Source organism: Symphalangus syndactylus, chromosome 1 (genome assembly GCF_028878055.3).
Source record: "Symphalangus syndactylus isolate Jambi chromosome 1, NHGRI_mSymSyn1-v2.1_pri, whole genome shotgun sequence".
Classification (NCBI taxonomy): domain Eukaryota; kingdom Metazoa; phylum Chordata; class Mammalia; order Primates; family Hylobatidae; genus Symphalangus; species Symphalangus syndactylus.
The window spans coordinates 130,183,298-130,208,917 of record NC_072423.2 but is presented as its reverse complement, the minus strand read 5'-3'; the positions used below and the strand labels follow the sequence as shown (position 1 = coordinate 130,208,917).

The 25,620-nt window shown below is 38.3% G+C and overlaps 1 protein-coding gene across 10 annotated transcripts in view; it reads right to left on the bottom strand.

The window, feature by feature from the left end:
• Window positions 1-25,620, bottom strand: part of GADL1 (glutamate decarboxylase like 1) — a 300,401-nt gene that overhangs the window by 76,257 nt on the left and 198,524 nt on the right. For all 10 annotated transcript variants that reach the window (XM_063636873.1, XM_063636874.1, XM_063636881.1 and 7 more), the window contains one exon: window positions 1,100-1,299. In XM_063636873.1, coding sequence (XP_063492943.1) covers window positions 1,100-1,299 — 200 coding nt within the window. The remainder of the gene's footprint in view (window positions 1-1,099; window positions 1,300-25,620) is intronic.

Sequence of the window (25,620 nt, the reverse complement as noted above, 5' to 3'; positions counted from 1 at the left end):
GTGTGCCCACAGGCTCAACACCACGTGGAAGCTGCTAAGGTTTGGGGCTTGCACCCTCTGAAACCATGGGCTGAGCTGCACCTTGGCCCCTTTTAGCAATGTCTGGAGCAGCTGGGATGCAGGGCACCAAGTCTGTAGGCTGCACACAGCTTGGGGACCCTGTGTGTCCTCAAGCCCACGAAACCATTTATTCCTCCTAGGCTTCTGGGTCTGACGGGAGGGGCTGCCATGAAGACCTATGACATGCCCTGGAGACATTTTCCCCATTGTTTTGAAGATTATCATTCAGCTCCTTGTTACTTATGCAAATTTCTGCAGCTAGCTTGGATTTCTCCTCAAAAAATGGGTTTTTCTTTTCTACTGTATTGTCAGGCTGAGAATTTTCCAAACTTTTATGCTGTTTCCCTTCTAAAATGGAATGCTTTTAATAGCACCCAAGTCACCTCTTGAATGACTTACAGTTCCATATGGCTGGGGAGGCCTCAATTCATGGCAGAAGCCAAAAGACACTTCTTGCATGGTGGCAGCAACAGAAAACGAGGAAGGATGCAAAAGTAGAAACCCCTGATAAAACCATCAGATGTTGTGAGACTTATTCACTATCACAGTGCAGTATGGAGAAAATAGCCCCCATAATTCAAATTATTTCCCACCAGGTCCCTCCCACAACACCTGGGAATTATAGGAATACAATTCAGGATGAGATTTGGGTGGGGACACAGAGCCAAACGATATCACCTTCTCTTCATTAGATCTCAGTTGAAAGTCACTTCCTCCAAGGAGCCTCTGCCAATGCTCCTCAAGAGAACACACTTAGAGAGCCCTCCTGATTGGTCTTGGAGACTCTATACCTGACCTTGCCGAAAAGGAGGGTCATTTGTGTATCTCAGTAGACTAGGATCTTGGAGGGAGGTGGCAGGACTGCTCTGTTCATAATTCCTAACACATAGTAGGTACTGAGAAAATGTGTATTGGATGAAATAAAGAATGCACAAATGAAAACATGCACTTGCAACACATTTCAAGTATTACTTAGGTCTTCTATTATAGACAGTCACAGATACATACACACACAGAGAGAGAGAGAGAGGCTTAGTACCTAGATAAAGCAAGAGCACGATTAACTCTTTCTTCAAGGCCTAATGTACCCAGGGCCTTCCAGGTCATCCAGAACTTGAATGCATCTGGTCTTCTGCTACATTGGATAGACTTGTCTCCTGTGTCATAGCTCACATCATAGAATTTATCCTGCTGGAAGAGGTAAGATGCCTTGGCAGAGTAGCATTTTTTAAGAAGATCCTTTGTAAAAGAAAAAAAGATTACAAGACTTAAACTTTAAAATACAATTTGATTTTTGAAAGCAAACACACATGTGCACACACAATGTGTATATTCTACTATCTGTGCCAAATGTACATCTCACTTTGACTGCCTTACATCAGATACAATCACTGTACATTGACTTTCAGATACACATTACCCACGGTGTTACCAAACAAAACCTCAGAGTTGACAATGCTAAAATCCATCTTCACAATTTTACTGAGTATTGAGAAGCTGAGAAGACCATGTCATTATCACTGTGACATCAAGGTGGGCCAGTTTTTCAGTGTGAATAAAACTGTAACTCAAAGCTCTCTCCATTAGCCAGAAAAAAAAAAAACCCTAACATATTTACATATGTTATACAATTTCATAAGCCAAAAAACTAGGTTTTAAGACCTTCTCTTTCATATTTATTTGAAAAGGCTAGACCCGACATAACTTAGGGGTAAAAACCCAGTGAAAGAGCTATGGAAGAGGTAAACAACAGCCAACAAGTTTTCACTACCACAAAACATCAGCTATAATCCCACAGGGCCTTTCGTGTTTGTCTCATGCTGGTTTTATTTGCAACCAAATTCCTTTTTCATTTACTGACTTGTTATCATTAAGAAGTGGGTGATAATTTACTATTCATCATGATTATAGGGCCTTTGCCTCGACCTCAAATCATTAAAGTTGAAGCCATGCTGTCTTCAATGTCATCTAGTGTCTACAAAAGCCAAGATTTCCTAATCGATCATTTACAGCCCTGACAACTCCCCCAAAATATTTTAGATCCTTATGCTCCTCAGTGGAGCCAATGTGCTCAATGTCGCCGAACCACTACATCATGTCTCATCTATGTCTTTTCTTATACCATTTGCTTGAATCTCACTCTCTATTTTGACACTTGACACTTTCAAAAGAATATATGCAGTCTATTTATAAGCTGTGAAGTTTACTAACACTAAGCATCGCCTGCATTCTTTCCCAGGTCTGCCCTTCCATCAGGTCCCATCTCAACTTTTTCTTCCCCTTCAGCTTCATCTGCCCCATCTCACTGGGCTCAAAGGAATAACTGGTATTTGGCTGCATTTGTTGGCCTTGGGTCCTGTGCTTTCCCCATGCAATGAGCAGTCACTACCTATATTCTCTCCTTGTGTGGTCAAGCGGTTCTTGGGAGCAGGAATCATTTCCTATCCATTGTTATATCCATGTAGCTTAACACTGCTGGGCACAGAGCACTCATTAAGCTATCAAGACAATGATTCCACTCCCAATGCCCTGATATGTGGTATGAATATTATAAACACAGTTAGATGAGCTTCTCATTTGGTGCATTTTCCAAACTTTAACAATGCAAAACTACTAGTGCTATAAAGGAAGCTACAAAAAACCTTCTCAGTAGACATGGGGGTCCTAGAAAATGTTTCCTTCTGATCACAGAATGTATTAAATGTGCTTCATCTGACTAATCAACTTGTGCTAATTAGTTGAATAAAAAGGAAATCTCAAGGTATCTCATTTCAAATGAAAGCATAAGTTTGCTGACTTAATTTAAGCAACATTTTCTTGTATAGATACTAGTCTGGATCTAAACATACTCCATTACAAAAAAGTATGATTTTATACTACCGAGAAATTATATACCAAATATAACCAAGAATTACAATATGCCCCTCACCCAGTATCCACGATAAACTGAGTATAAAACTGATGAGGCTGGGCACTGTGGCTCACACCTGTAATCCCAATGCTTTGGAGGGCTGAGGCAAGAGGATCACCTGAGGTGAGCAGTTTGATACAAGCCTGGGCAACATAGACCCCATCTCTACAAACATAAAAATTAGTTAGGCATGGTGGCATGTGTCTGTGGTTGTGGCGTATGACTGAAGTGGGAAGATCACTTGAGCCCATGAGGTTGAGGCTGCAGTGAGCTGTGAGCACACCACGGCTCACCAGCCTAAGCAACACAGCGGGATCCTGTCTCTAGAATAAGGATAAAAAATATTAGTATGCCTTCAGCCTGGTTCCAATGGGTATTCTTGAGAGATACAGGGAAAGAGCAGATTGCTCTGACCTGAACACTAAAGTAGAACAATCCCTTACTTTTAAGTCTTAGAGTTTATCATCAATATCTCTCCTCTGATCATAGTTGCCACTGCTGCATCTCCCTGCCCTCAAAAGTCGGAAAATTTGGTTATTGTTTCCATAGCAACTACACTCTGACCATATATTATAACACTAAAAGGCCACTGCATCTACTTTAAGGACAAATCATGCACACAGGTTCACAACACAGGCACACACACACACACTTGCATTATGATTATAAATTTACTGTCACCAACCATGAAAGATTAAAAATCTCCAAAGCAAACAAACTTTGGTCATTTCTTGAGCAAGTTTTAGGGGCCTATGGTAGTGATTGAAAGGGAGACGAGGCTCATCCATTATCAGAAGACAAATTGTATCATCATAAGCAAGTGGAGAACAAGAGAGCCAAGAAAGCAAATAGCAGAATAAACAATTTTAATTTTATGGCACTAAAAAATTCTGCCTTGGGAAGGTTTCCTAAAGAACAACTTGGAGGCTTGGGATTTACTTTATCAAAAATAAACTTTCCTCCCAAAGATTTCGCTTTGCATTTTCGTTTATGTCCTTGTATTAAAATGGATGAGATGTCCTTTAGTTTTAAGACACCAACTAAGAGAAGATGCTCAGATCTCCAGAGAAAACATTTTAGAATAAGTATAGTAAAACTTAACATTGTTGAAAATAGTTATTATTGTGCTATCAAAGAAAAGCACCATATTTATCTTGCTCATCTTCATACTCTTAATCCTAGCAAGACAATAAATATTAGTAATATGGCTTTCAGAGACAAGTATCCAATGAAAATACAAATTGCCTTATATTGTGATATTAATTCAAACTCTTCTCAGGGATTAGTAGACATTGTATTAGGACTTGTACAGTGGCAAGTGAAAGAGACTTAAGCAAAGGGGAATACTTTTATAGGCTTGTATATTTAAAAATCTAGTCGTATATAATCTTCAGGCACAGTTGAATCTGGTACTAAGTAACATCCATTATCAGGAATATGTCCTTTCATCTTGTTGTATTGTAGCCTGTATTGGCCTCACTCCCTACACGGAAAGTTGGTAGGAAGCCTGAAAACTGAAGCTTCCAAGTGGAATCTGTGAGCATGGAGAGCGGCTCTGTTAAATGACGAAGAGAGAACTTCTCTGGTGATGCTACTAACAAAGATTCTCTTTCTGACTAACATTTAGTTACTTAGTCTGAGTCCTCTAGGTCTCCACCTTGACATTTATCTTTCTGTAAATGCATCACCCTATTGTGGCAAGAATCTTCCCAGTCAGTTTGGGAAGAATCTCCCACCCCAATATCTCCCTTTATCTGACCAAATTCTTCATCCTTCATACTTGTTATCTGACTAATCTAGCCTGCCTTCAGCAAGAATCTTGTTAATGTCTAACCTGTCTCCTTTTATTCCTAATGTTTTCTTAGTCATTTTCCACCCACTGACTTCCCAACCTGCCCCTTGGCTATGAATCCCTACTTGTCCATGCTGTATTCAGAAGTGAGTCCGGTTATACTGAGGTCTATCCCTCATTGCAGTAGTTCCTGAACAAAGTCTGTTTTTACTACTTTACTGTCTGGTTCTGGTTTTCTTTAACATTACCCATGTAGAGAGAGACTCTTGGCCTCCTAACCTCACTATCTTATATGAACCTTTTGTGTGACCAAACCTAGCAGGAAGCCAATTGGCAAAAGAGCCTGGAAAATATGGCTTTTAGGAGTCTGGCCCTTTTGCAGAGCAAAGCAGAGGAAAGTAAAGAATGGATTGGATTATACAGTAAAGAGAAGCACAGAATGACAATGACAAGCACAGAAACCACAACTTTTAATCTCCCTCTTTGCATTCACAACACCTAACCTAGCACATAATAATATTAATGACCAGAGGTAACATTTTATTGAGCTCTTACTATTTTCCAGACACTTCATATGTAATAACTCATTTAAATCTCACAACCACCAAGTGAGATAAATTCTATTTTTTGTCAACTCCTTTGTACATTTTGCAACACAGCAAGTTAATTACCTAAGTTCATGTAGCTACTAGGTGATAGGGCTAGGTTTCAAACCAAAACTGCCTAGATTCAGGGCCTGAACTCTAACCTATTATACTGTATTGCAGCGACAGTGGGCACTTAAATACGTGTGAAAGAGGGTACTCCATTTGGAGAGGTTGGTGAAAAGGAAAATGGCAGAAGAGAACACTGAGCTAGAGGTCAAAATAACTAAGATCCTGTTTCAAACTCTTATTTTTTCCTATAAATATGACCTCTGGTCTTACCACCAGTAATATCCTGTTTATAAAGCATTTTGAGATCTTTATGAATACTTGTGAATCTGGTAATATTATCCAAAATATTCACTCATTATGTGAATGAATGAATCTGTAGGTTGCATATTCTCCTGGCCAAGCCATCTTTGATTTCCATAGGCCAGATCAGATTCTGCGGTCTCTTTTTGGTCAGTGATCCCATGGGTCTATTAAGTCAGGATTCTGTGCACCAGCAGTCACCAGCCTTTTTTTTGGCACCAGGGACCAGTGCTCATGGGAGACAGTTTTTCCACAGATGTGGGGTGGGGTATCGGGGAGATGGTTTCAGGAAGAAAGAGTTCTACCTCAAATCAGGCATTAGAGGCTCATAAAAGGATCACGTGACCTAGATCCCTCTTATGCACGGTTCACAATAGTTTGCACTCCTATAAGAATCTAATGCCAAGACTGATCTTATGGGAGGCGGAGCTCAGGTGGTAATGCTTGCTCACCTACCACTCACCTCCTGCTGTGTGGCCTGGTTCCTAACAGGCCATGAACCGGTACGGGTCTGTGGCCTGTGTGGGGGGATCCTTGCTGTCCACAACAAAAACCTTTGTATTTCCTCCTTGCAATCATGTTTTTCAGCTCATCAAAGAAAAGCCGCCAAAAGCTCTTTCCATATGGCCCTTCCTATATTCTGTCCTATGTCACCATATTTACATGCAAAAAAAAAAAGTCTAAATGACTTAGAAAATAAGAATATTAATCATCTTTTAGTAATTCATCTAAAAATTGAGGACCTATTATATAACAAGGACTATCATGCCAGGAGCCTGGGTATACAAGCCCATGAAGGTGCTAAGTATCTGGGTTAATATTTGTTGGCATAATGTGCAAAATCAAATTTAGGTTGCAAATAGAAGACTTGGCTGTAATCTAAAATATAAAAGTGAACTTTTAAAATGATTATGCCATCTGATATTGGCTTTCTTTATTGATCAAATATTTGGGTACCTTAATATAGGCTGAAAGCTGTGCTAAGCACTGGAGATGTAATGGTAAATAAGTCACCATCCTTAAGACATTTCAGATGGGAATAGGAGCAGAAAAAACAGGCCACTACTGTCCAGTGCTAGAATAGGAGAAAGAACAAGGCACGACAGAGCACAAAGGAGGGTCATATTCACCACCTTAGAGGTGTGAGAGATGGCTTTTCACAGAAGAAGCTGAGAGCTGAAAAGTGAGGGACAGCTGGACAGATGAGAGAACAGAACTAATTGAGTACAACTGGAGCTAATTAAGGAGGTGGGCCATAGCTGGAGAGGTCAGGCTAGAAATCTAGAGTAGCCAAGTCATCAAGCATCTTAAATGCCACAATAAGAATGATTAGTGATGGAATCTTCCCAGGCTTCTACAGATATTACAACTTAAAACTTCATTACTAATCTGGCAGAATAAAGTGAGAATTAGCAGATGTGAATTCTGCTTTTGATTTAGTTACTTGGTGTCAGAGCTCAAAGCCTGTCACTTAACATCTTGGGCTTCATTTTTCTCATTGGTCTAATGAAAATGCTGTTACTTGTTCTACCCATCATACATAAGTATTATGAAAATATAAGGAACTAATGTTAACTGGGAATACTCTAGTCTTCAGCCAAAAATCTTACCCACCAGTCTTTCTCTTCTTGTACATTCCAGTATCCCCTAGCCCCCTCCCAGCTGTCACTGCCTGTTCTTCCTTTGGTTTACTTTATTTCCCCAGGCAAGCTACAGAACTGAACATCAGCTCTAGACTTCCCCACTGTTTATGAAATGAACATATTACAACCCTCACCCACCTTCCTTTTTAATGGAATGTATTTGCCAGTTATACAGTTATAGAAGTAGGCTGAGTTGACAGAACATATTACAACAAATCTTAAAGCAATAGGAAGAGTTATCAATACTCTACATCCTTCAAATGGAGCAAATCCTGACTTGATTAAGCTCCCATACTTGATGTCCTTTGTAGATGCTTTGGGTCTTTACAAGTCTCAGTGTAGTTTTAAATGGAACACTCTAAAGGCATCACATAAAATAAGAATGACCTAGGGCAGGGATGCTAGGTGGACTGAGAGCTAAGGAGCCATCAAATGGCCAGGTGTAACTTGAGTTTTCTCCAGTTTCCTTAAGCAAAGAGGGAAAAACGGTTAACTCATGTGTAGTTGGTGTGGGGTGAAAGGAAGAGAGTAAGCAGAGGACAATAGCAGATGTGCGGCCGGGCACAGTGGCTCATGCCTGTAATCCCAGCACTTTGGGAGGCTGAGTCAAGCAGATCACTTGAGGTCAGGAGTTCGAGAGCAGCCTGGCCAACATGGCGAAACCCCATCTCTACTAAAAATACAAAAATCAGTCAGGTATGGTGGCACATGACTGTAGTCCCAGCTCCTCAGGAGGCTGAGGCAGGAGAATCGTTTGAACCCGGGAGGTGGAGACTGCAGTGAGCCGAGATTGTGCCACTGCACTCCAGCCTGGGCAACAGAGAGAGACCCCATCAGTGGGGAAAATAAAACTGTTTTTCCCAAAAGGAAGCAAATCAGACTGAACCATGTAAAAGGTCAGTGTATTAGGTTGGGCCATGAATAGTCCGCGAAGGAAGAAAAGAAAGGAGGAGGGAGGGAAAGAGCGAGGGAACGGCAGGGCAGAGAGGTGGGAAAAGGAAGAGAGAAACAAAGGATGAACAGGCCAGGCCCAGTGGCCCACGCCTGTAATCCCAGCACTTTGGGAGGCCGAGGTGGGCAGATCACCTGAGGTGTCAGGAGTTGGAGACCAGCCTGACCAACATGGTGAAACCCCATCTCTACTAAAAATACAAAAATTAACTGGGCATGGTGGTTGCATGCCTGTAATCCTGGCTACTTGGGAGGCTGAGGCAGGAGAATCGCTTGAACCTGGGAGGCAGAGGTTGCAGTGAGCTGAGATAGCGTTACTGCACGCTGGCCTGGGCGACAGAGCAGGACTCTATCTCAAAAAACAAAACAAAACAAAGAAACGAACAATATGAGGATTATAATTCAAATGTGAGATTTCAAGTGCTAAAGTACAGGTCAATACAAAGCATCTGTGTAAATGGGTGCATTTTGAGCTTGTGGAAACCAGCGGACTATTTGGATGTCATCTAACATACAGATTCTTACATTAGACCACCACTTTTATGAATCTTTTGCCTTTTTTGTCTAAAATGCTGATGTATGAAGTTAGAAAGTGGGGAAAATAACCCTCTCCATTTCTTTAAATGCAAGTCCACCCACTACTTTTATCTTTCTGGTTTTTTTTCCCTCAGTGTTATAAATGTTCCCTCTTTCTGGCTTTCAAATGTATACAACATGTTACAAGTCCTATGATAAGAATGAGAGCAGGTCATCAAAATCATTTGAAACCTCACAGTCTTTGCACTTATGTTCACCTCACTCTCCTGTGTCTGTTCTTCTGTGTAAACTGTTTTCCCAGTCTCATGCACAGTGACTGAATGATGGTGGAGAGTGTGCTTCATATACTCTACTGTAAGAGCTATTCACTTATAATTGGGAATTTGCCTTCAACTTTAACCAGCCAGGACTCATTTCCTGAGTGTCTACTCACACTATTTCTGCATTTTGCTCTATTTATGTTCACCTATAATCCAAAGCATGTATTCTTTCATTTCTAACATCTTCAGATAAACATCTTGCATTTTTTCCTATGGCATGTCTTTAATTCATTACTTGGATTTATTTAGTTCATTCTCTTTCTGCTGTAGCTTTTTCATTCTCTGTCAGAGTAGAAAATATTTAAAATCATCTGGTTTGCATACAGCTTGGAGAGAGAACTTATTTTTTATAAAGGGTCACAATTATTTTTTGAATTTACCATGAAATCTGAATTCCTATTTGTCTTTTCATCTGCAATTCGAGAGGCTAATTTGAGAGGCAGACACACTGTGCTCCATTGGATGTTTCAATGTAGGAGGTTCAAATCATGATACAAAGGCTTGCTTCTATTACCAGTTCTGAATCACCTTTTGATATTGACTCAGCTATCTTTCCCATTCCAGTCAAGCATTTTCCAATCACTGGTATTGCCTATAGATCAATCTCCACTCAAATCCTCAATTAGTTCTCCAATTCTCACTTCCTTCCCATGATCTCTTGTTCTGGAAGATGTTTTGTACACAAGTTTGCTGATACTTTTTGTTTTAATAGTTTATTTTTAGAGGTGGGATTGTAGAGAACTTTCATTTAAGTTCATATTTTTATATTACTTGGATTACGAGTATATATTAACAAAAAGTGAGATTTTTTAAACACACCTTTTCCTCCAAAAAATCATTGCATAAAATGCATACTGCAGGAAGGGTCTCTATGCATATTCTGTGGTGATATAAACATATTTTTTGTCTTATTCCAATTTAAGGAGCATGAGGCTATAAGGAGACAACAACCTTGCTCTAGTATTTTCTGAAATATTCTGAAGTTTATAAGCTATGTAATGAAGTCTGCTGATACATAAGGTGCTTGTGATTGAATTCTGTTCTGGTGAACAGTCTGCCCTGTTCTCTTCTGCCATATAGTGACATATTTGAGCTTGTTGTCTTGCCATTTTGACATCTCCTTTCCTCGAGTTTATTTTGATCTCCAGTTTCTCAAAACCTGTGCTATCAGCCCTTTCACAAACTGGCTCGATGGTCTGCCTGGTTCAAGCTGTTTCCAGAAAGTTTCTGGATGCCGCGTGCTAGGTTTCCAACAAAATGTGATTTCCTCTCTTGTTTCAGTTAATTGACATAATACTTTTAACTTCACAGCTATCTGTGAAATGTGTTCTTTGAGAAAACATCAGCATTTCAATTCACGATACTATGAAAGAAAAGTTACATGATATATATAGACAGATACATAGGTAGATATATATATTATATATATATTTTATATATATAATATATATATATATATATATATATATAGAGAGAGAGAGAGAGAGAGAGAGAGATCTGTGTGTCTTCCACCTTTGGCCCTTTGGTTGATATGCTCTTGAAAATTCTTAAGTTGCTTTACAAAGCTGAGGTCAGTTGCTTCTTTCCTTAACATATTTAACGTTTCTGTGGTTGTTCAAAATCCTCACTTTCCCACTGTGTATATTGCTTTACGTAATAAGGTATCAAAGAGATCCTACAGCCCTGTGTCCAGCTCAAGGCAGAAGGGCAGGAAAGGGCATGTTTATGCAGTGGGCAATTCTCCCCAGGTCCTTCCCATGAGCCCCCAGTCCTCTCTTGGCCACACCCTCCTCTGGCTCTCCTTTCTTCTCATTTGTCATCCTAGCTACTCTCTCTCCCAGTCACCCACAGTAGTCTCACAGCAAAATGAGCAAAGGAAATAGCAGCCTTCCACACAAAATGAAAGTGGAGGAGGGGGAGGGGGAGGGAAGTCCCTCCCCCTCATGCTACAAGGGCGAGGCTGGAAACATACCAGCCTTCTTGATAGTGGTTTACACATTACCAGCTATGAACTGCTAAGCGCTCACAGGCACTGGATCAGTTTGACATCTGTAAAAACCACTGACTTCTGGAATATTCTGAACACTTAGTGTCGAGATCAAGACTCCCCTTCCCCTTCCAGAAAGCCTCTTGGAAGATTCCAGAAAGCTTTAAGTTTCAGGGCTGCAGACCTGTTAGGGATTTTCAGAGAACTGCTAGCGTACTTTAGTACAAGATCTGAGATATTTTCTCCCAGAGTGTAAATCTTCCTTAAATACCCCTAACTAAGGGTTAGAATGAGCTGCTTAGAAAATGAGGAGACTGAACTAAAAGATATTTTTAGAAATGCAACTTAATAATTTTAAACCATAATGCTGCCTACAAGAGGAAAGTTGGACTCAGTTTCTTAGAGAATGTGTAAGTGCCTCTATAAATAGTTAAGAAACATTTGATAGTGCAGAGATCACTTGGCAACACCTCTGCATGCCCTACAAGCATTTAAAAATAGTACAATCGGGCTTCTCTCTTAGGACAGATGGAGATTTTTCGATTTTCCTTAGGCAACAATCCACACAACTTCTCTATTAAAGATAATCTAAAACAGTGTTTTTCAAACTCTGACTACAATTCACAGTAAGAAATTATTTTTAAATAGTGACACAGTATCCACCCTACTACACATGAAACTGAAAGAAAAATTTCATGGAATAGTACACATTATTACCACATGGAGTGCATACTAATTTTTTTGATTTCAGTCTATTCTGTTCTGTTAATTTAAAGGAAAAAATAAAAAGCTGGCATGACTTACAATTGACTGTGTAACTCAAGAACAATTAGTACAGTGATTGTTAACCCTGGATAACATTAGAATCATATGTTTTCTTTCCCCCCCAAAGTAACATTGCAGGGTTCCTAATCGAGGCCAAAGAACCAGAATGTTCAGCGTGAAGTAAGGGCAATGTTATTGTTTAAAATGTTTCCCAGGTGATGCTAAGGTGCAGCCAGGATTGGAAACCACTGCTCTGATGGGTCTTGATCTCACATTGAAAAATCCTGATCTAGAAGTTTCAGTCAACATTACATTCATGTTGGGACTAGAGAAGTCTGAAGTGTTGAATTTTTCTGATAACATATAAACCAGGGTGATTATCTGACTTATTTTTTGCTACTAGTGCCCATTATAAGTGTTTTATTTGTGTGAATACAAGCGAAGAAAGCCTTTATTCCATGTAACCCAAAGAGAATGTGGGTTACATGTGGTCCATGCTGAAGTCTTAATCAGTGGGAGAAAAAAAAGAAGCTCCAAACTATAAAACCTAAGTCCATGGGTTATGGCATGGATGAAGTGTACAAACAAAACCAAGAACCCTAACCTATTCAACCTTTTGCTTTGCTATGTATATTACTCTGTTTTCATGCTGCTGATAGATACACCAGAGACTGGGCAATTTGCAAAAGAAGTTTAATGGACTCACAGTTCCATGTGGCTGGGAAGGCCTCACAATCATGGTGGAAGGTGAAAGGCATATTGCACATGGCAACAGACAAGAGAACTTGTGCAGGGAAACTCCCCTTTCTAAAACCATCAGATCTTGTAAGACTTACTCACTATTATAAGAATAGCATGGGAAAGACCTTGCCCCCATGATTCAACTACTTCCCACTGGGTCCTCCCACAACACAAAGGAATTGTGGGAGCTACAATTTAAAATGAGACTTGGGTGGGGACACAGGCATACCATATCACTGTTATTGTGATATGGAAGAAAAACAATTTGTGTTCAGAAGCTAGTATCAACAGATAGGGGAACTTTGCTCACTCAGCTCTGATAGGAAGAACTGTGATCCTTCCTCTTCTCATATTATTGCTAACTCTGAGTTTCTGCCATCTGTTTGAGAACCTACTTTGTTGTGAAAGGGATTTAAGGTAGCCTACAATATGGTAGGATTGGGAGAGGACAGGAGGAAGGAGAGAAAAGAGGAGAAATGAGGGAGGTGGGTTAGATGGGAGAAGAAGAGAAGGAAGGGGAAATAAAAGGGGGAGAATGTGGAACAGAAGAAATGAGATTCAAAGCCAAGAGAAAATACAATGAGGAAGACTGGAGTGTCTGCACACACAAGGCACATGAGAAGGGAGACAAAAGAGAAGAGGGTAGAGAATTTGACAAATTTTTGGCATACCTAGTAACTGATGCATAGTATAGCAAAGGCATTCAGTAGTCATTTGCTGCTTCTGAACTTTGGGTATTTGCTGTGTAACTGTCAACTACATCACCTTGCTTCATCATATAACATTTTCATTCATCTGCAAATTGAGGATAATAATATTGCACTGAAGCCCACCTCCTGGAGATATTTGGATTATTTGTGGCATGATGTTTAAGTAAATGCCTGGAAAAAATATATTTATTAACACAGGACATATTTCTTCAGTCTAGATGGATTAATTGCATCTCTCCAAAATAGGCAGACAGATATATAGAAATGTTCTTTCAAACTGGACAAAACAGACACAGAGTGTTCTGCTTTGGACTGAGGCTGGAAGAGCAATTCTTCACCAAGGGCACAATACTTAACAAAATCAATCTATGTCCCCAGCTTTTTGTGATGCTGTCAACAAAGGCATGGTTCCTTCTCAAATGGAATTTTACATTTAGCAATAAGGCCTGTGGCCTACATTTCTTGGAGTTTGAGCATTCTTGAGAGGTCTGGCCTCTGAGGCCTGGAGTATAGGTAGGAGATTGATTTCACAGACAGGAACATGCTATGCAGGAAGGCAAGTTCTGAAACACAAGTTCCCTGGTCGTCTTTGCATAAATCCCATTGAAGATTTGTGGGACATTACTGACATTACCATCACCATGAGCAGTCCTAGTTAAAACTATCCTTAAATAGCAGTTAAACATTTAGGAAGTCCTTGGCAGAATCTTTGGATAGAACAAAAGATGTAGTGGACAATAGCATTTTTTCAAGGACTTATGATAAAATACAGAAATATGCTGAAATGACAAAAAAAGTTTCCACTATACTAATGGATATTTGTTCAGGCAGAAAGAGCCTGTGCATTAGCATGTGGGTTACTCCTCAACATAGACATAACAAGGAAAAAGGAAATTACATTTATCGTGTGCTTACTACCTGATTAACAATGCACTGCACACGTTTGAACATTATCTCATTTAACGTTATATTAGTTTTTCAAAACAGAAGGTGTCTTCATTATACAGATAAAAGCATCAAGGTTCAGAAAGGTTAAATGACTTCTCAAAGTCACACAAGGCAGTCCCAAGCAGAGGAATAATTTGAATACAAATCTTGCTGGGTTTCAAGGTCCATAGGTTAATTTACCCACTGAGAAATCATATTTAATCCCAGAATTTCCCAGTTCAAACTATAGCCTTAAAGACTGGGTAAAGCAAACCCACATCTCTGGATGTTCTAAAACAAGGATGAGCAAGTGAGTCCACCTTATATATCCTATATAGGATAGATAGAATCTTATCTGTATAGGGCCAGGTAGTAAATACTTTCAGGTTTGCAAGCCATATGATCTCTATCACAATCACCAAACTCTATGGTTATAGCATGAAAGCTGCCATAGAGAATATTTAAATGAGCATGCCTGTGTTCTAATAAAACTTTATAAGAACAAATGACAGGCCAGGTTTAACCTAAGGGCCATAATTTTTAGACCCCATGCTTTAAGACATTCCAGTGAAGAGACATTCCATAAGATAGTCATTTCCAAATCTGTAGAGGCAGAAAAAGTTAAACATTTACATGAAGGCTGCAAAACCAGAGACATTGCTCTTGATTGAAAAAAAAAAAATAAGAGTTTGAGACCAGCCTGGCCAACATAGTGAGATCCTGTCTCTACTAAAAATATAAAAATTAGCTGGGCATGGTGGCGGGCACCTGTAATCCCAGCTACTTGGAATGCTGAGGCAGGAGAATCTCTTGAACCTGGGAGGCGGAGGTTGCAATGAGCCGAGATTGTGCCACTGCACTCCAGCCTGGGTGACAGAGCCAGACTCTGTCTCAAAAAAAAAAAAAAAAAAAATTGTCTTTCATTTTCATTAAGGCAAATTTTTAATCCCTTTTACACAGTAAATATTTAGCCACTAAAAGAGCTACTTAAACTGGGAAATAAAATGGCCATGGTTTATTTTCCTTTCTGGATTTAAGAAACATTTTACACAATGCCCATAGAGAATGGCATTTGAAAATCAAGACCCATACTGGCTTATAATTTCTAATTTTCATTGTTCCCCCGATACCCCAAGAAGAAAAAAAATTACTCTGTGATAGAACTGGTTAAATTTGGGTTCATTTTCTGTTTTACTGCAAACATCAAGTAGAAGCTACTGGTAAAGGAACAAAGAGGGAGGCAGGGAGGGAAAGTAGACAGTTCTCTCTGGTCGGTTAGAAGGAGGGCTATGTGATGACATTTACGATTCTCTGGCGCAATCCTAGGTCTCCAGGTATGAGAATTATAGTTTCCAAACCAAACAAGAAACCGTTGCCTGACAGATTGCAAGTGTCCCGAAGGGAACAAGAGAACCAGATGTATTTAGAACAACCATGACTGCAAATCCTGGGGGAGAGTGACTATATCTACAGAATTTCTGTACAACCTTGGCTGAACGAGGGAAAGTGTAATGAGAAAAACCTACAGGCAAGAGTCTGGGGACCGAATTGAGTTAGGTGGAGATTTGTAGGTCAGTTTAACCAGACTGGCTGTGGAAATGAGTTAGAATTAGCAAAATCATCAGCATTACTACTTCATTTTGTATAGGTTCCAAAGGGGATTAAACAATCAGGTTTTATCTTTCTAAATCAACGTTTTCTATTTCTGTACATTGTTACGACTTTAAAATTCAGTTTTAGGCAGGAAACGGGGTTGATCCATTACCTGCCATCTTGTTTTAGGCACACATAAGCTGTGTGGTTAAAAGCATGGATTGTGGACTGAGCATGACTGACTGAATCCCAGTTCCATCCTTTATGAACTTCATGGCTGTGAGCATGTTATTTATGCTTTCTGTATTCAGGTTCCTCATCTGTACAGTGGGAAGGGGAATAGTCCCTACCTCATGGGATTGATATGTGGATTTAATGGGTTACTATATTTATCCACTTGTTTTATCTGTTTATTGAATTTGCCAGGCCTGCACTGGACATGAGAACAGGTAGGGAGCCCATATTTCAGTATAGATGAGAGGCTAATGGCTCCACCGTTAGAGGAATTTGCGATATGTACTGAACAAATGCTTGGCTAGAGAGGAGGCCCCTAATGCATCCTGGAAAAGCAGAAAGGCCCCCTGGAAGAGTTGAGGCTTCAGCTGTGTTTCATGAGAGAAACAGGAGGACTCAAGTAGGCAAAGAAGAGAGAGTATCTGGTTTTCCACACAGAGGGAACAACTTGCCTGTAGGAAAATGAATGCATTCTTAACCTGATGTTTAAGTCCCTCCATATGTGATCTGAAATTGCTTCCAAGCCTCATCTCCCAGCACATCGTTCCCCAGTCCCAGATACCTGGCACTTGTCATTGTCCAGATCTGACTTTGCTCTCCCCAAGACCATATATTCTTAATTTCTGTTGTGTTTTTCTTTTTGAGACAGAGTCTTACTCTGTCACCCAGGCTGGAGTGCAGTGGTGCTATCTTGGCTCACTGCAACCTCCACCTCCCAGGTTCAAGCAATTCTCCTGCCTCAGCCTCCCAAGTAGCTGGGACTACAGGCGCATGCCACCATCTCTGGCTACTTTTTGTATTTTTGGTAGAGACAGGATTTCACCATGTTGGCCAGACTGGTCTTGAACTCCTGACCTCAGATAATCCACCTGCCTCAGCCTCCCAAGGTGCTGGGATTATAGGCATGAGCTACTACACCTGGCCCACATATTCTTAACTTCTGACAGTTCAGTACTTGTCAGAAATCAGGGGATAACTGTATTTTACAGCATCTTAGGGTGAAGAGTACCACACCCTATTCCTGTCCCATATCCAATCACTTATATAGTCCCCAAGCCTATCACTGCTCAGCATACCCTCTAAAAAGTCACCATGGGCTGACATACAGTGCCCACACCCCAGTGACCTAAAATGAACCATAGACATTTTCCTCCTCCCCTGCCTTACAAGATCCATGAACCCGTTACAACGATGAGAGACAATGTCTTCTCTATAGTCCCGTGTAGCCTGGCATGCATGTTTGTTTTTGGTTCTAAATAATTATGACAAATGTCCTGAATGTAAGTGACAACCTTTCTCAAAATTGTCTAAAGCTATAGAGGCATTCAGAAAAACAAATCCCCATACAGGGAGTGTTAAACTCCATGAGTTCATACTAGTTTATTGTTATATTGTAAATCCAATATCAGATTCTAGAATATACTTAAGATTCCAGCTCCGTGAAATTAACCTTGCCACCAATCATGGGTAAGTCATTTCCTCAATCACAAGCTTTTTAAACAAAGAAGACATTTGAAGAACTCTACTTCCCTAGATATTTTCCTTTTAGATTTCAATTAAACCTTTTAAGTGCAGGGGCCCTATATCTTTCAAAATTGGGAAATGAAATCTATTAGAGTGGCTAATCCTCTAACGTTTGATGTTGCTACCTCGCAGGCAGAAAACAATCTTTTCCTTATTACATATAAATTTCTGGTTCACACTAACTCTGAAAACAGCTATGTATTTCATTGCATTTCACTACCTCTCTGGCAAGTTGAATATTGAAATGGCACAAAGATTCTGACAGTGCTCTAAATGAATGCATCAGTATTTCTATAACTGGATGTTGAGGGTTTAATCTGCACTATGGTGCTAAGACTGATAATAAAACAGGAATACTATTTCAAGGTAAGATCAAAAGGACATATAATAGCCACATGTGCTACTCCATGACAAGGGCATAATGAAATGTACTGGGAAGAGAGTAGCCTTATAAAAGAAGTGGTGAACGTCTTTCTGATAACTGCTATGGAACTGGAGATGGGAAAGATACAATTCTTTTCACTTGCTTTTTAGTTTCTGGACTACATTTAAAAACTGGCAATCCGCTAGTAAATTGTCACAGCAAGACATGGAAGATGTTCATTTGTAGACACAATTTAGCCTCCTTGCCCAGTTCACAATGACCCCTTACCTCCTCTCTCATCCATAGAGATGGGCATAATGAGCCCTTGCTCCATCCCGCTACCCTGCCAATTGGACCAGAGGCTAAGAAGACTAGAAATGTGGAATTAACACTGAGAGATTCTAATTTAGCTTTGCTGGTCTCTTGGGCAGAGATGTAAACATTATACTGTGGAGGTGCCATATTTTACCTGTCATGAGAACTTAAAAGCAAATATAATCGTTAGAAGTTTAAAAATTATATCACTTTGGATGTATAAAAAGGGAACTTTATTTTTCTTTAAAACATTTCTGATTTGGAGCCACCATTACTTCTAACGCATAATTAGTCTGGTCACTTCCAGAAAAACTCAAATTGACTAGTCAGATCATTCAGAAATAAAACATGGTTGATCAAGATTTTTTTTTCTGAGGATAATTTCTTCCTCCCCTTGTTCTCTGTTTCATGTTATGAATTTCTCAAATGCTGCTGAGAAAAGTTGCCAGTTAAAATACAAAATACCTCATTAAATTTGAATTTCAAACACGTTATAAATTTATAAAAACCATTAATATAAGTATGTCCTATGTAACATTTGGGATATACTTAACTAAAATATTGTTTAATGAAAATAAAATTTAACTGAGCCTCCTGTGTTTTTATTTACTGAATCTGGCAACCCTACATTGAGGTGTGAAATTTGCTTGTCCAGTTTGGTCACTGCAGTCGTGTGTTGAGCTCCACCCTTAGCTCATCCCAAGATAGTCTTCCCACCTTCCTGCTTATACCTGAATATCTGCCATGGCCTCTGAATGTCAGATCACTTGAGGCCTGCTTCTTGCTTCATGCCCCTATTCCAGGCTTCTTTGTGTCTTGTTCATGTTCAGTCACTTTTGGATGATCCTCCATACCAGCCATTCTGAAGCCTGCAGGAACACAGGAGGCTATCCCAGGCACTCTTTTGCCTAGATAAAAGGCCATCTTTAGTTTCTGCTTGACCATATTGACATGGGAGATGGAGGGGGAGGCTTCCCACATTTTCACCTGGAATTTGAGCTGAGAGGAAAGAACCTATTATCCTTTAATTTACAGGGAGGTTCTATTCTTTCTTGGAGCCCTGGGTTTACACTTAGACTTAAGAATTGCTTTCTCTTCAGAGAGTCCTCTTCCCTCCCCAACTCTGAGGCCTGTTTATCTACTTGGGAAAGAGGGTGTGAACTAAAAATGGTTTTTTGTATAAGATATCCTTCCAAGAATAATTATGGAGTGTAAAAGGTAAAAATTTGTCACTCTTTATCTCTGGTTTCATTCTGATCATTATCTGAGTACAATAAAAAGAACCAGAATTTCATAACACATCTTAAGCACTTGGGAGATTAAAATCACTTTTATAAATCAGTCTTTGCTCAGAGTAAACTAACATGGTTATTATAGATTAATTGGAAATTAATTTAGATGAGCACACTCCAAAATGGAACTTAAGGAGCTGAGCCAAAACTGCCCTCAAATGTAAAACAGCATTCTTACAGAACAAAAACATAAATCAGGAGAAAATGAATATTAATTACGTAAATTTAATAAGGACATGAAAAATAAATGCAAAAAGTGATTCCTCATGGAGAGAAAATAAGATAAGTAATCAGGGAAAAAATTTTAATTAAAAATTAAGATTTCAGGCAGGAATACAAGACAAAAATGAGATAAAAATAAGGATATGGCATATATTATGCTAAGATCTTTGAAAATCTTTGCAAAATATATTTGAGAAAATATTGTAATAGACTCAACTAGAGCAGAAAATTAATAGTTCAATGAAAATGTAAAAACTGAACACACAAAGAATTATCTACCCCAAAATTTCTGAGCAAGTTTTATAATTAAATTTCCTGAACATTTCTAAAAACTGATGCCTGTTATTGAAATTATTTTTTTAAAAAAAGACATTTTAAAACTACTCAAAATACTATCCAACCAAGATAAAACACAGAATAGATTGATCTATATTATGTACATGGAGGCAAAAATCATCCACTAATATATTAAAATAGTTTACTGCAATAAAATGAGGTTAATCAGTAATACAGAAAATCTGTTAACATTAATTTTGTTTAAGCAGTAAATTGATAGAATTACCTTATTTGATAATAGAAAGATAAGTGGTAAAACTCCATACTAGATAATCTCTCAAGATTTATAAAGAATATATAACTTACGGCAACTTCAATAAAATCACAAAGACAAGAATGTCTTCTGTTTATTGAACATATTTTTGAAAATCCTATCAGTGTATTATAACCAATATGAAGCTTAGATATTAGAATGAAAAAATGACAATTTATACTGATATGATCAAATTCTTAGAAATGCAAGAGAGTAACTTAAAATCTCTCAGAACCAATTAGCAATCTGGTGAAGTAGTTAAATATAAGTAAATATTTCAAAAGTTTTTCTTACATCAGCCTTAGCAGTTAGAACGCGGTGGCTCACGCCTGTAATCCCAGCACTTTGGGAGGCCGAGGCGGGCGGATCACAAGGTCAGGAGATCGAGACCATGGTGAAACCCCGTCTCTACTAAAAATGCAAAAAATTAGCTGGGCGCAGTGGCGGGCGCCTGTAGTCCCAGCTACTTGGGAGGCTGAGGCAGGAGAATGGCGTGAACCCGGGAGGCGGAGCTTGCAGTGAGCCGAGATTGTGCCACTGCACTCCAGCCTGGGCGACAGAGTGAGACTCTGTCTCAAAAAAAAAAAAAAAAAAGAAGGTTTAAAAAACAAAATATAACATAAAATGTTTAACCGTAGCAAAACATATGCAGGATCCTCTATTAGAAAAGTCATTGAAACTGAAATACTTACAGGTAAACTGATATAATGTGTCAGTGTCTTTTTTTTCCTCTTCTTTTTTTTATACACAAGGTAGAGGAGGAAGAAGATATGAAACTGGTCACGAATTGATCCCTACTAAAACCATGTGATGGGTTCATGGAAGTTCATCTCTACTTTTGTACATATTTGAAATTTATCATAACAAAAAGTTAAGAACCTTTGTGTGAAATAAATGAGATCTGAATAAATATTACTATGTTGGAAGGCTAAAATCATACAAAGATGTTAAGTCTTCTCAAATTAATTTGTAAGTTTAATATAAACCTTAGAAAAAATCCCCAGTGGAAGTTTTTTAAACTTGTTTTTGAAAACTGTTTGGAAGAATAAATAGATAAGTCATTTTGTAAAAGAGTGAATATAGACTTACCCTACTAGATGAAATATATTCTGAAGCTATAATGATTATAGCAAGGTGGACTTGGCAAAACAATCAACAGCCATTTGATTCAATGGGATTATTTCAGAAATGGAATATCAAGTTTATATTCATGCCTTATCTAGTCTTCTGACCCTTAATTAAAATTCCTCTACTTTTCTCCTCCAGTTTATGGACTAATGCTATGTTTTTTACAAATTACTTTCACTTTAGACTATTCCACATTTCCTGTAGTTGATATGCAGGTTTTGTACAATATTGGGTTTCATTTGGTACATCTAATGGGATAATTTGCTCATACGAAAGTCTGGTATCACTTGGAAACTTTCTCTACAGATGAATAGTTAACATGTGTCACAAAAAAATGACAAAATTCCACAAGAATAGATGGCTGGATGATATTTCCAAATACTAATATCTCCTAATTGAAGAAGATAGGTTTAGCTTCCCATGTTTCTGACAGTCACTGATTACCTCAGTAACTACAGTTGTAAGAGGTGTCTGGATGGGGATTGAGATGAGCGAGGAGGTGTTGCATATTTTGTAATAGGAGCAAAGCTTCTAAAAACGTATATGGACTTTCATGTAATGCAAACTGCTGAGCTGGGCTGAAGGTGCTGAATTAGCTGCTTTCGTGGTACTTAATGATGGCCGTGATTAAAGAAATATTCTCAAGCTTCTTTAAACCAAACGAGCCTCTGTTTTTTAGATCACAAGAAGGGGTAGAAGTGGATAAAGAAAGCAAGATGCTGGTTATATAAGCAAAATATACTAATCTACACTTATCAGCCTAGATAGATATTAATATGCATCTCAAGAAAATTTTAAATGATTTAATATTGGCTGATGTTTTACAAGTAATTTTTGTTCTAAATTCTGCTTGACTCTGACAGTGTGATCATATATTACTTTTAAAATATGGAAAGAAAATACCAGTAACATATTTTAAGTCACCTCTGCTGCAACAGTTTCTTGACCAGCCTTTTCAGCAGTGTTCTCATTTTATCTACATTCTCCAACTCCTGCTTTTTAATCATTACATAACTAAAGAATAGTATATGTTTGCTTAAAATGTTATTAACCATTGAGTTAACTTAGGGAGCATGTCTTATTCACTGAACACCTAGTAGTCTCTACGTATTTTCAGGTTGAATGAAAGGCTGAATAAACAAATGCTTATTTCCAGTGGCAGTCCTGAACATCTGCTAATTATTAAAAATCCAGAACGTGGCACATATCAATTCTAATAAAGGAATAGATGAAGACCTTCCCACTGAAGACAGCCAAGAATCCTGGAACAAAATATAGAAACTGCATCTAATGAAAAGGCTAGCAGTCCTCCACAAGACAGGGATAAACTATGGGAGGTACAAAGAGGGAAAGGGAACTCAAGGAGGTAAGCTAGAGATGTTCCTACTCCAGGACACTTTCAGACTCGGGGAGGACAGCCAAGACAAGAACCAGAATGGTGAGAAGGGAGGGAACAAAGATTGAGGTCCTGTGTTCACCAAGTGTGGAGACCTGGAGTATTATCACTTCTCACTAGCAGATATCCTAAAGGCTTCAGGAAACAAAATTCAGAAGTATTCATTGTCTTTAAGACCAAGAAAGAAATTCCTTTTCTTGTTTGGGACACAAAGGTCTCCACCATGAAATGGAGGTACAGGCTATACCCCGAAGATCCAGAAAAATGTCAAGCATTGGTCCTGAACTGCTAATTCCCTCAGATATCCATAAAAATGAAAATAGAGATTTCATTTTTATAAGAAAAAGATCACTTCAGATCTCAAATTATTCCTAAGGGTAAATTTTCAAATAAAATATTAAGTAAACCACCAAGGATTATAAGGTACCTCTCTAGACAATATGAGAGCCAGGAATCCACAGACACAAGAACTAATAGTAATAACACCAAAGGGAAACTAGATACTGAAGTTAAGAGATGGTAAATCTATGCTTACAGTGTTCAAGCAGATAAAAGCTAATCTTAAAAACATCAAGAACGTAGAGAAGACAGTATGTAGGTTAAAAAGAATCCATTAGAAATTATAAAGCTGGAAAGACAAAATAACTCGAGATGGCTTTAGCAGCAGATTAGATACAGCTGAAGAGAAAATTAGAGAATTTCAAGATAGGTCAGAAGAAACTACACAATGAAACATGGAAAGAAAATTATGGAACATATAAAACAGAGTAAGAAGAAAAGAAAGGAAGAAGGCTTAATATATATTTAATTGATGTGCCAGAAAAGGAGAGAGAAATGAAAGCAGGGATAATAATTACAAAACATATCAATCTACAGATTCAAGAAACCCAGTAAAGCTAATGCAAGAAAAACTAAATAAAATTCATATTTGGAGCATCCTTGTTAAATAGAAATTTTTTTTAAAGCTTTTGAAAATTTTAAAAGAAGCCAGAGGAAAAAGTCATTTTATCATCAAAGGAATGACAGTTAAATAGCAAATATTTTAACACAACAACAAAAGGCAAAAAGAGACAAATTTAATTAGAAAAAGAAAAATATCACCAAAGTATTGAAAAAAAATTACTGACAGAATCTTAACACCAGCAAAAATGAAAAACATTTTTAAAGAAGCAAAATATAACAGAATATGCTACCATTTGACCCACAAGAAAATTCCTAAATGTGGTCTTCAAGAGGAAGGAAAATTATTCCAGATGGAACCTTAGAGATAAAACAAGAAGTAAAGAGATGTGCACAAAATTTTTATAAAAGCCTTGAAATAAATGCCCATCAACAATAGAATGAATAAACAAATTATGATATGTTCACACAGAATAGTATAAAAGAATGAAAATAATCATCAGATTGTGCCACAAAATGGCTAAATCTTAGACATAAGTGTGAGCAACAACAAAAATCCAAGCACAAGAAAATATATACTATATGATTCTATTTGTATAAAATTCAAAAACTAAAGTAAATTATTATTTGGTATAACTACAGAGCAAAACTAATAAAAGCAAGCAAGAAAGTCAGTATCAGAAAGAAATACGTGGAGATTTCTGGGTTTCTGGTTATGTTCTTTATTTTAATCCGTGTGAGAATGACCTGTTCACATTTATAACAAATTAAGCTGTTCATTTGTTTTATGCATGTTCTTATATCTTATATTTCATAATTTTAATTTTGAAGTAAAGCAAACAACTTTCAAACTCCCAGCTAGCCTACCAGAGAATGAACTACCAGAGTAGATACTGAGTTCCTTTTGCAATTAACAAAACCCTCTAAATTATGATTTTCAATCAGCATCATATTGACCTAAAGGTATGTTTGCTGTGTGAGGGCACATGCACATGAGTGTGTACTTGTGAATTATATGCAGTTTCACATCTTGGAAGCAGGAGATTCAAGACCAGGGTACCACTTTTATTTTCTGATATTTATTCTGTGGGCATTGGGATCCCTACTTAAAAAATAAGTTTGCTATTTTAGAGTTTTTGTTTTTCTGCCCAGATCATTGTTTATTATATGCCACCAACAATTTCTGTACAAATTAGGGTTTAAATGTGATTACTAAAAGTCTATATAAAATCTAATTTTGTAAGTAGCTCAGAAGTTGAAAATAGAACACTTTTCTTATTCACATGGACTTGGATTAACACTTTGAACCACTATGGAACAACACATTCAGCAAAAAATTGACTCCCTGAAATCTTTGGGCCATGAAGCAACAAAGCTAGAAAGCCTAATTAGAATTATCAGGTATGTTTTAAGATATCTTCCTTGGAAATAACCAATATGACAACGAAAATTCTGCAAAGAAAAACAGATAGGATGATTTATTCCAAGAACTCAAAAGGGCCTCAACTATCATATTAGAGTAGTGATAGAAGGCCTTAACTAGCACATGAACAGAAAACTAAACACCGCAAGTTCTCACTAGTAAGTGGGAGATAAACAGAACACATGGATACAGGGAGGGGAACATTACACACCAGGGCCTGTCCTCAGGTGGGGGACAAGGGGAGGGGAGAGCGTTACAAAAAATACCTAACGCATGCAAGGCTTCAAACCTAGATGATGGGTTGATAGGTACAGCAAGGCACCATGGCACATGTATACCT